This window comes from Sciurus vulgaris (assembly GCF_902686455.1).
Source record: "Sciurus vulgaris genome assembly, chromosome: 10".
In the NCBI taxonomy this organism is placed as follows: Eukaryota; Metazoa; Chordata; class Mammalia; order Rodentia; family Sciuridae; genus Sciurus; species Sciurus vulgaris.
The window spans coordinates 132412895-132424611 of NC_136470.1; the positions used below are offsets into that span (position 1 = coordinate 132412895).

Below are 11717 nucleotides of genomic sequence, written 5' to 3' on the forward strand. Positions count from 1 at the left end.
TCTCAAGATCATTCAGACCCAACAGACCTTGTGCCTCAATTTATCAGAAGTACCAAGAGATGTGAAGTGCCTTTGTTCACTGTGATCCACACATGCTTGCACAGAAACTGTTCTGAACCTCTACTGATCACCAAGGCAGCCAGCTGATCTTCTGCAACCACATGAGAAGCAAACAGTACTACACTGTCTCAGGGTGTATGTCCCACCAGGGCCCAGAGACACCACACCACAGGCTGAGTGTCATGTATGGCAAAAAGAGCTGGGATCTTCCATTTGTTAGGGTTAATATAAATGCCATGACTTCAGTTCACATAAGCCTGACAAATAAATCTCTAGGCCCAAACTTGTGAAATCATATTTCTGCTTAGGATAAAATCAGGTGTCCAGTTTTCCATTGCCAACATGGTGGCTTCTAATTCAGATTTTTCTTAAAAATCTCACACAATCCACTCAGTCATAAACCACAGAGCTATTCTTGTACTGGCGTAACAGAGCCATTCAATGACCTCTATGAAAAAGAGGAGCTTGTCTGCTAACAGATTATCTATACTATGAAAAAACATGCTTTCTCTTGAGGGACATAAAACTATCAGGCACATGATCCTGAACAATAACATAACGGTAAGTTTGTCATTTTAATAAACCAAGCTCTTTTTAACCTAATAGATAGCATAGGAGCAACAACTACCAATGTTTACTTGCTTATTCAACACATCCTGGTTCATTCCTAGGACCAACACGCTAGCTAAATGCTCCTGTGGTTTCTGATGACCTCGCTTGAAAAGGCTATAACTCTATCTGTTGTTGAAATTAAGTTACACTCTTTCCCCTCCAGTTGTTCTATTGAACTACTTCCTTCAACTTACATAAAATCCTTCTGGATACTGTAGGAAAAAGAGAGTCAGAAAAAGAGAAAAGGCCCTGGACAAAACCATCTCCTCCAAGGAGCAGGTATTAGGCTAGTCACAGCATACTTTCCATTCCAGAGCTGCAAACACATGTCAAACAAATTCAGCTAGGACAATGACCTAGCAGCATACCAAAGAAGGAAAGCCCAGATCGAAAGGCACTCCTGCTTTCTGCTCTACTCTTCAGGTTTAAGAGTGATCTCAGCGGCTGGCGAAAGCATGCGGGAGTACACACAGCCAATCCGCGTCTGCAGTCAAGTGTTTTCTCCCTTGAACGCATTTCCTTTTTACTTACTGTGGTCAGTTCACAAAAGGCCATCACGTTTTAAAGCTAGTCAGCAGATCTCAAAGGTGCATGCAGGTGCTCAGATCTCAGTAACGCTGAGGAGCACACGTCACAAAAGACTTTTTTATAACTTCTGAAGTTACCAGCACCATTTTTCTTAATGCATGTATGATTTAAATAGAAAGGTAACAGGAGAAAATGCACTTATTTTTTAAAACAGCTCACTCTATTTAAATGTACTGAATAGTATATGGTACCTCTCAGGAGACAGATAAAAGCTTCATATGAACACAGGGCTGTTTTTCCCTCTCATGTAAAAACACTCGGAATATTTTAAAATGTAAATTTAATTCTACCTATTCTTGGCCTCCCTTTCTTACCTCTAAGTCAAAAGCTAATTGGCAAAAAAGCAACATCACTTTCTAGCCAAATCCAGATCCTCATATAATAACTAGAATCAAAAGTAGAATTGAAAATACAAAACAACCATGTGGTCAAGCTTCCTGTGACCCAGAGTAAACTAAGAGCAAGTTTCCTGGAGGCTGCTTTTCTGCTTCATGTCTCTACCACTTAGACTGACGCTCAGAACTCAAAAAATTCCAAATAACAGAGCCAGAAAGATCACAAGTGACAAGTGGCGTCTGGAGGGGCTTAGTAATGGGGTTTAGGTTGGTGGGCTGAGGACCTGGACCCTAGTCCTGATGCCAGCTGTGCACACATTTCCCTGAGCTTCATCCTAAGCCATCCCTGACTTCTTCATTTTTGCATATGCATTATTTTCCTGTTAATAGTCTTAGAATTTCAATGTGGAAGAGGAACTGAGCCTGTTGTGCGTTTTGTTTTCTTTTATTTTTTAATTTCCTCCACACAAGGCAACAGAACACAGACTGGTCATTCGATACTCAAAAGTTTAAATATTAATTGTCACACTTGAGTGTATTATACAATGGAAATTACTTTTTGCATACATTTGCATCAAAATAGTTACTGTACTGTTGGTTACCTCTTCAAAAAATGTATTAGGGAAGAACTTTTCATGCTTAGTTAATTGAAAATAAATGTGGGTTCATTAAATTATATAGATTTGCAAAAGCAATTACAAATTCATACTCAGAACCAAAACTGAAAGCAATCCAAAAGGAGTTACAGAGTCAGATATGGTGGTACATGCCTCTAATCCCAGCTACTCAGGAGGCTGAGGCAGAAGAATTCCAAGTTCTAGGCCAGCCTGGGGAGCTTAGTAAGACCCTGTCTTAAAACAAAAATAGACAAATTAAAAGGGCTGGGGATGTTGCTCAGTGGTAGAGTACTTACCAAGCATGTTCAAGCCCTGGGTTCAATCCCCAGCACTACCAACAACAACAAAAAAGTTGGGCAAAACATAAAAACTTTCACCTACTCAGGAAAATGGAGTGCTTAAATGGAGTGCATGGCAAGGGTCATGCTATTGATCCCAAGAAATTACAAAAATACAGTCCATCTAGTAGCCCTTATCTACCCAGAGACCTCAATAGGATCCAACTATGGAAATGAGCTATCTGTGTGTATTTAAAAAAAAAAAAAAAAGCCAGTCCTGGTGATGCACTCCTCTAATTCCAGTGGCTTGGAGGCTGAGAGAGAATGATTGCAAGTTCAAAGCCATCCTCAGCAATTTAGTGAGCCCTAAGAAACTCAGAGAGACCCTTTCTCAAAATAAAATATAAAAAAGTGCTAGAGATGTGGCTCAGTGATTAAGCACCCCTGGGTTCAATCCTTAATACAAAAAAAAAAAAAAAAAAAAATCTGTGGGAAGAGTAGGAGTGAGAAGAAGGAGTGAAGGAAAACTAGCCAAGGGCACAAAATTTATGGACCCCCAAAAATGTTCCAGGACTGTGCGGCTCAAATGGTACTGAGGTCAGGAAAGAGTAGGAACTGTGTCTGTCTACTTGGTAAGTCTGTTCATTTCTTTGCTTTGGTGATTTTCCAATTTGGGTTTTGTTTTGTTTTGCTCTTGGTTACCTAGTAAAGTCACTGTTTAAAAATTCCAACCTCGTCTACACTGAACTAAGAAGAAAAGGAGAACTGTCCTTCTCTAGATGTGGCTGCAAGGAATTTCGGAGGGCCTGGATGAGGGGGGCGTTCTGGTCATGGGGCTGGTGCCAGCTGAAGGCCAGGAAGGAGCAGCATGGCTGGAGCTGGAGAAGGGACCTCTGGAGACAAGGGGCCTCACAGCCGGCCCAGGACTGACTGGAAAAACCCCACCGGAGCCCCACTCCCCTCTGCAGGACTCTGCCACACTTTTCCAGGAGATTGAGTCAGGGAGGTCACTTAGCTCGCCTGCAAACTGCTGGCCAGTTCCTTCTTCTTCTTTTTTTTTTTTTTTTTTTTTTTTTAAGATTTAAATTTTATAATTGTAGAATTTGGTTTTTGAAATGAGATAGCTTCTGATGTATGGAGCATACTGCTAGAACTCAGAAGGAAAGGTTTCAGCGTTAAGAGACTCTGTTAGAGAATGCATTTAAAATACCTAAAAATAATTCGTTCCCTCATTACCACGTTTGCAGCTACTCGAAGCAATTAGCACCCTAAAGTCCCAGGAGAGTCAGGGCTTCAGACCAATTAAAACAGAGTAGTCAATGACAGACTTGCTGGTGGGGCACTGTCCGCTGGGGCTCTGGAATGAAGAAAGAAAGCTTCCGATGGTCTGCCTTTCCCCGCTAGAATCATGTCCCAACATCAGGAAGCTAGGACTGCAAGCATCCACCTAACTGTCTACTTGTTGAGTCTGTGGGAGGGTCGAGCTGTGTGGCATGAAGCATGGCCAACATCTCTGCTTCACACCTGACTGCCTGGGATGGACGGGCTATAGCAGAGAAAGCAATCGACTGTATATGCTTCGAGAACTTTCATCCCATAAAGAATTTTTACTTGTCCAAGGCACAGGAGTAGGACCATGGCATTAAAGTCAGGGGAGAAAACTCTCTCCTCTTGTGCCTTTTGGAAGGAACTCTGAAGTAACTTGGCAGTAACTGGAAAGCAAATGGGGAATTCCTCTTAAAAACCTGTGAATATAACAAGCTAAAGAAAATAAGCTCACACAATAAACACCAGGATGTCTTCTGCATCCAAAATAACAAAAACAATATGAAAATCAATAAACCATCAGTATAACTCATGAGTTTAATTTTAACTCTGGCAAAGTTTAGCAACTCTCCCAGGTTTGTTAGAAACACTTTCCTGACCACCCCCCAGGTCCAGCCCCTTGTTATTGGCTGTATGTTTACAAAAACCCTTATTTGTGTTCACAGTTTTTTTAGAGAAATTTACAGCAACAATCATGTTATTGGAATGGTATTCAAGTTTTATTTATGTATTTATTTGCGTTTCTAGTGAAGATTTTTGATTATGGTTCTCCAGCATTAGAAGCCCTCAACCCAAAAGGAGAAGACAGTATACTCAGCTCTGTCTTGGAGAGAGCTAGGGGTGCCCGTGTTACTCAGAAACTTGCGTAAGACTGATACTTTCATGAGAAGAGAGATAATCAAATAGGGTGGTGGGAAAAAAGAAGAAGAAGAAATCTTTTTCACTGTTGACTGCACTTGACAAGAAAAGCCTGCCCACCAGCTCCTTCTCCATTATTCCCTGGTTGCACAGAATTTAACTCTAAACCTAAATAAACAAAACTTTAAAACAAATGTCATATGGCAGAATATAATACTAAACATAAGCTGTATTTCCAAACTCACAAATTAAGCATTTTCTTGATCACATCTCCTTTAAGAAAATTTTAAGAAGAGGGGGTAGCGGGGGACACATCCCTAGGTCAAGTCAATATGAACAGGAAAGGATTTCCTAAAACTGCTACAGTATGCTAATACTTGGTTCTATAACCATGACTTTAAAAACTTAAAAGTCAACTCATAACTAAAAATGCAAATGCTCTAACCTGAATTAATGTTTTCTTTTTAAATATGGAGGTTTACGTTTTAGAAAACTACAATTATTAACCAAAGTAGTTTGCCCTCTTTTGACACACAAGAAAATATGTAATGGAAATCTTTCCTTTTTTTATATCCCTTCAATTGTAATTTTTAAGAAAATCATCCTGAATGAGAAACATTCAACTTACTTGAAGTTACTGTATTTTAAACTCATGAAGGGCATCCTCTGTATAAAAGCTCTCCCCACTACAAACCCAGACTGCACCTTGGCCGTCATCCTACACAAAGAGCACCTATAAAAATCTGTGAAATTTTATAAGACACCTGTAAAATTGCTCAATTTAAGCTTTTGTCTTGTGTCATACACATAGAATGATCTGCCACATGAGTTAAGGTAGTAACAGAGACAAGAAATTGTAGCACACTGTCTATTCTACTACTACGAGTAGCTATTTTTTGACAACTACAATTGCAATAGCTAAGAAAATTAATTTTACTAAGTTTAGTTTAGTCAGATAAGCCCACCACAGTAAATGCAAACAAAATTTTAAAAGATCATGTCACTTTAAAAGCCACCAATTTTTCAATTTAGCCCGATTTACAGTGATAATTAAAGAAGAATAAAAGTGCTGATAGATAAATGTGCTAATTATTTCCTCTGAGGAGCCCAGTCATGAACTTATAACCAAGTTTTGGGAACGAATTTATAGAAAATACACAAACTCTGGGGAAGAAATAGACATGGTCCTTCCCATTGGCTATGAGAGTATTTTATTTATTTTTGACCATGTGAACACCATTACACTAAAGAACATATCTAGTTAGCTTCCAGTGCTGTGTTTAAAATGATGTAACAGAGAAGCTCTATGTTTGAATTCGGAACACCAAAGGAATCACTGGCAAAGTCTAAAATGAAAAACAGGCCTTGGACATGCCCAGAGCCAGCTGCTACTGTCCAAAGCCCAGCTCTTTCCAACAGAGCAGCAGATCTGCCCGAGTCACGGAGTAAGAGGGACCATCACCTTCTACAGCAAGGCCAGCACAGCTCCCTGCACAGGGCAAGACAGCCAGCGTGTGGACTCTGCAGGCCACACACAGACCCCTCCCAAAAGCACTCATGAAGCCACACACAGCCGACAAGCCTATGAACGTGTATGTGCCCGTAAAGACTAATTCCACAGCATGCCACTGTAATTTCATATAATTTTCTTTTGATACCTCTCAACTATTTTAAAATGTAAAAATCACTGTTAGCCCACAGGCCATATAAAAACAGGTAGCTAGCAGCTAGGCATTATGACGTACTCCTGTAATCCCAGACTCCAGAGGCCCAGGCAGGGGAACCACAAGTTCAAGGACAGCCGGAGCAACTTAGTGAGACCCTGTCTCAAAATAAAAAAATAAAATGGGCTGGTGATGTAGCTCAGTGGTAAAGTGCCTCTGAGTTTCTGTCCTGAGTTCAATATAAGAAGGGTCAAAAAAACAAAAACAAAACAGTAGCTGGCTGTGGGCATAGTCTGTCTCCTGGCCTCGGGCCCTCTCTGCAACAGGCCGTTAACCCTATTCCTTCCCCTGTATCTACATAAACCTACAAATCATGTGCTTCCTCTTTCAGCAGAGCATTCCTTTGCCTCTATAAGCCACTGATGCCCTGTCCCTCTTTCTCTCCCTTAGGTCCTAAGAGTCCAACAGAACAGCAATGAGGTCAGGAAGGACAGGAGAACAGGCCGCAGAAACCTCACCAGCCCCTCTTCTACTGCTTTCCAGCTGTGTGATCATGAACGAGTGATGTGGCATTCCAAGTCTCCATTTCACCAGCGATAAGAAAGGACTATGGCACCCAAGCACCTGAAAGCAATAGCACAGGTGCCCCCTTCTATCAAGTAAGCCGGGAGAAGAACTGCCAACTGCAGCTCAGAAACAAGAGCCTGCCTGGTCTTTCAGTGAAGTTGCTAGGTCATGGCAGTATCTGAGTCCCTCGGGAGAGAGAAAAGTTAGTTACAGTCCTGGAAAAGGGGGCAACTAGTCACCTCATGGACTGCATGCCACTTTCCAGAATTCTCAGAATGAGGCCTAGGTTCAACACACATGAACCGAGAATCTCTCTGTGGCAAAGAACAGGGCAGACATTGTAAAGAGCCTAAAAATGAATCAAAATCAGCCCTTATGTCAAAAAACTTACAACTCTTCAACAACACCCAGAACACAAAGCAGGTTTGACTTATATAAACCAACTTTATTAAGAATCTAGAAAGAAAGAGAGCCAAACAAAAGCCAGGGGAAGAATTCCCTAGGAGCCAGACTTAACAATGGGTAGGATTTCAAGAAGAGGCACAGACAGTACCCCAGGGGCAACCTCTCTCTTCCCCTTCCAGCAGTTTCCCCAGAACATTGCTCTTTCCCTCTCCACCCTGTAAATTGCTGGTTTGCATCAGTAGATAGGGACAAAACTTTCCTGTCCTCCTCGAATGTACCACAGTAAATTAAAGAGCTTATAAATGAACGTGGTTGAAAAATACTAGCCTTGACAGAAACATCTGAAAACATTTCCTTCATGTTTGCCCAGAACTTGGTATCTACCCAATTTAGATCATAAAACAGTCAAGGTGCCACAGAAAGCACAAACAAATCTTGATCCAGGTCTGGAGACCTGGTTGCAAAGAATTTGGCCAGAATACATTCATCCCCTACTACTCTCCTCTAGAACACAGAGTGTAGGGGAAATAAATCAGGGCCTCAACCTGATTTATTGACACTGATGAATTAAGAGTTCTACCTGGGAAAGCTTTCATAAGGAAATATTTTTCACACACATTTTCTATAAATGTTCCTATAAATGATTCTAGGAGAAGTTGGGGGTGATGGCATATGCCAGCAGTCCCAGCTATTTGGGAGGCTGAGGCAGGAGGATCTCAAATTCGGGCCACTGTTAGCAACTTAAGGAGGCCCTAAGGTAACTCACACAGACCCTTTCTCTAAATGGAAAAGGAAAAGGGCTGAGGATGAGGCTTAGTGGTAGAGCACTCCTAGATTCAATTTCCAGTATCGTGAAAAAAAAAAAAAAAAAAGAAAATCCTAGGAGAAAATGATTGCTTTTAACTGAAATCTTGTTCAGATTCTCCCCATGCTAAAAATTAAGGGACAACCAAAAAGGGCAGCAACACAGTTCACAGCTGAACTCTCGGAAGATGAAACACAAAGCAGAGTTCTCAACACTCTGATCAACACATGGCACCAAAGCTGGGAAAAGCTTTACTCCAAAAATGGATAAATGGGAAGCAAACACTGTGTTCCCTAGCACAGTGGAAAAATGGAAAATGACTATAAATATTTGTTCTTGAAAAAGAATTGCTGCCAGGTTCGGTGGTACTACTTATGAAGCTGAAGTGGATGGTCACTCGAGCTCAGGAATTTGAGGCCAGCCTGAGCAACAGAGGGAGACCAAGTCTCAAAAAAAAAAAAAGTTGTTGTTATCACTCCAGTAACACTATCATTCTGCATTGCTTCAAATACATAGATTAATCTAGTCCAGTGATTCTCAAGCCTGGACCATTTTGTTCTTCAGGAGACATTTGTTCATTTTTTGTTTTGAAATATTTTTTGATCTCAGATTCAGAAGTGGATACTATTGGCATCGAGTGGGCAGAACACACTAAACTGGAAAGATCAGCCCCCAAGAAGAAGTTCCTGGCTCAAAATCTCAAAAGGGCCAAGAAATTTTGATTTAGCCCATTTCTTAATAACTAGCTGGGATATACTGACACATATAGAGGATTAGAGATGAGAAGTCATCTAAATACTCACTATTAATCTAGGACAACTTAGAATCCTAAGGAAAAGTTTGGTATTCATATAGTAATTTCATTTGTAATGTCTAAGGGATAAAATAGACCACAGTCCATGATTCTGGTCACGTCATCAAATATCATATCTTTTGCATTTAGGAACTTACCACATAACTTATAAGAAACTCTAATACAATAGTTGGTAATCAAATTGATTACTCCTGGCTCCATCTATTATAAATTAACATTTTCCCACATTTAGTCCATAACTGAATTCCCTGTGCCCAGCTACTAAGTAACCATTCCTTGAATTTTATTTAGTCTTTTGCTGAGGAAAACATTCATATCTGAAATTCTCTTTCTCTGATGTTACAATCCATTAAAAGTTGACTGTCCAACTTCATGAAATTTAAAAGACAGAATGCATAAGAAGCGGATTTTGACTATAAAGGCAACTACAAAAGGAAGGTCCTGTAGAAAGTAAATGTGCTGGTAATAGACGGAATGAAATAACAGGGGGCTGAAGAGGCTCCTCTAAAAATAACAAAGCCCTGGTGGCTATTTTTTTCCCCATAAAAGTTTCCTAGGGTGTTTCAGGCAAAAACAAAAAAAAAAGTTTCTGGGAAAGTTTTCTAACCTTTTTTATTTTGATGTTCCGTGTTCATTTCTGTTTGCTGAAAGCACCATTGTCTATTTTCTAGATATTGTGCTTAAGTGGAATATTTTTGAAACTATGACAAAAGTAAGTTCAAATTTAGAGGACTCAGACAAGTTCAAATATCCTTTCTAAACCATCAGTATTCCTTACAGAAAGGAAAGGGTTCTGTAACTGACAGAAATTCACCTGAATTCCACCTTTCTGCAGCTAACAAAGCCAGCACTGTTCCAGGTAAATGTAGAAAGATAGGCAGATTAGTCCGCTTGAGTTTTCTTTCCACCAAGTGTCACTTTCTAAACAACCTTGAAGTTAAAATGTCTGTCCTCAGGCTTATGGAAAGCTCAAGCAAAAAAAAAAAAAAAAAACACCCAATTAACTTAAGGGGGTAAAAAGATGCCAAAGTGATTCCCCCGGCCAAAAAAAAAAAAAAAAAGAGTATCTCAGAAGTTCATCTCAATGCAATATCCAGTTTCAGAGAGTCCAAGAGAAAAGCACATAAGTGGGAAACGCCAAGGATTTCTCCTTTGCAGCAAATGCAGCAGAAGAGTGTTTAGACAAACATGTGCTGAGTATCTCTTGGCTAAATGTTAAAATGTTTTGTTTTACATGAACTTAAGTACACTCCTCGCTGCCGTTTCAGCTTCTGAACACAAGTAACAGCCAGGGCTTGGGATAAGGGTGTTAAAGGGGAGAAACTACGTCCTCAGCCTCCTCCCCAAATCCCAAAGGAGGAAAGCTGCCTCCTGGAGGTGCTGAGTAGCTAGCTGGGAAGCCTTACAGAAAACCACCAAGGTTTCTGAGCGTTGATTTTGGCAAGAGGTAGGTGTTACCGGCAGCTTCCTGGGGCACTGGAAGGAATGTGTCACCATCAATCAGAAACTACACTGAGCCCCCTGTTTAGGTCACAAAGCGGTACTGCCTGGTCCAGATAAAGCATGCCAACTCCTGAAAAGAAGCAGGTAAGGTGTTGGTGTCCAGTGATCCCAAGAACCAAAAGACAACCCCAACGTACTCTGAAGCAAAATCTGGCGTGCTCAGTTTACAGAGAAACTCCGGGAGTCGACGAGGGTGGGTGTTCCCACACTTGCGCGGGCACCAGCGCCTCCCGAGCCCATTTCTGGGGACTGCTTCAGCTGTGCTTGGGAGGAGGGTCAGCCCACCCACTCACCTTGGCAGTGCAGGGCAGGAGAGACAGGTCCTCCCCTACTCACCTTGCAAGCCCGTGAAAAGGGCGGGAAGATGAATGAACTACCCATCCGACCCGGCCCCTGGGGACAGCGGCGGACTCCGGGGATGCTCACCTGCCGGGATGCTGGCGGGCTCCTCGGAGTTGGCACCAAGGCAAGGACTCCAGGGGTGGAGGACAAGCGCCAGCAGCAGCAGCAGCAGCAGCAGCAGCTGGGGCTTCCCGGCGCACCTCCCCATCTTCCGCCCCTGGAGGGCCCGCGCCGGCTCCCGCACCCCCTCGGCCCCGCAGCTGCGCACTTCTCGCGAGAACCCAGAGACCCCCTGGCCAGCCCGAGGTTGGAGATTGCGGACCCGAGCGGTCGGGCGAGAGGAGCACGCGCGGCGGCCGCAGCCCAGGCGGGGAGCGAGCGGACCGGGCCAGGCGAGGCGGAGGCGCGCAGCCGCGGGCGCCGGGCCTTATAGACTCCCCGAGGGGGAGGCGACAGGGCGGGCCGCGCCCTGGCTATTGGCCGCCCGCTGACCCGCCGCCGCTGCGGTCGCTGGCGCTGGCCCCCCGGCCCCACGTCTGGGATGTGTGCTCAGGTCGGACCCTATTTAGGGAGCTGTCTGCGGCTACGTGTGGCGGCTCACGCAGCGCCGCGGGCTGGAACAGAGGACCTTGTACTTTGGTCTGCGAGTGGGCTGGAGGGGGAGGAGCCGCCCGGAGTCGGGCTGGCAGGCAGCGCCCCCCTTCCGCATCCTCTGGGCTGCCTGCGCTCCAGAACCTTCCACCGCAGCCCGGAGGCTGAGCATCTGCTCCTCGGGGGACCTGCATGCGCCCCGCAGCCAGAGGGACAGCAGATGCCCTGCGATCTAAGCCGAAGGGGATCGTGCCAGGCTCTAAGCCTTGGAAATGGGTCCCCCGACCCTTTAGCTCAGAGGGTGGGTTTCAGCACCCTGTAAGGGAAAGGCCGTGTTCCTGTGTTAACTCTG

At 43.4% G+C, this 11717-nt stretch overlaps 1 protein-coding gene across 3 annotated transcripts in view; it reads right to left on the minus strand.

Moving 5' to 3' along the window:
* The window catches only part of PLOD2 (procollagen-lysine,2-oxoglutarate 5-dioxygenase 2), an 85930-nt gene extending 74493 nt beyond the window's left edge, over positions 1 to 11437 (minus strand). Inside the window, exon 1 of one of the 3 annotated variants that reach the window (XM_079156406.1) lies at positions 10859 to 11437. In XM_079156406.1, the coding sequence (XP_079012532.1) occupies positions 10859 to 10982 (124 nt within the window). In that variant the 5' untranslated portion in view covers positions 10983 to 11437. The remainder of the gene's footprint in view (positions 1 to 10858) is intronic. The other 2 variants (XM_079156405.1, XM_079156407.1) reach the window with 2 other exon arrangements.
* Between the last annotated feature and the right edge of the window lie 280 nt (positions 11438 to 11717).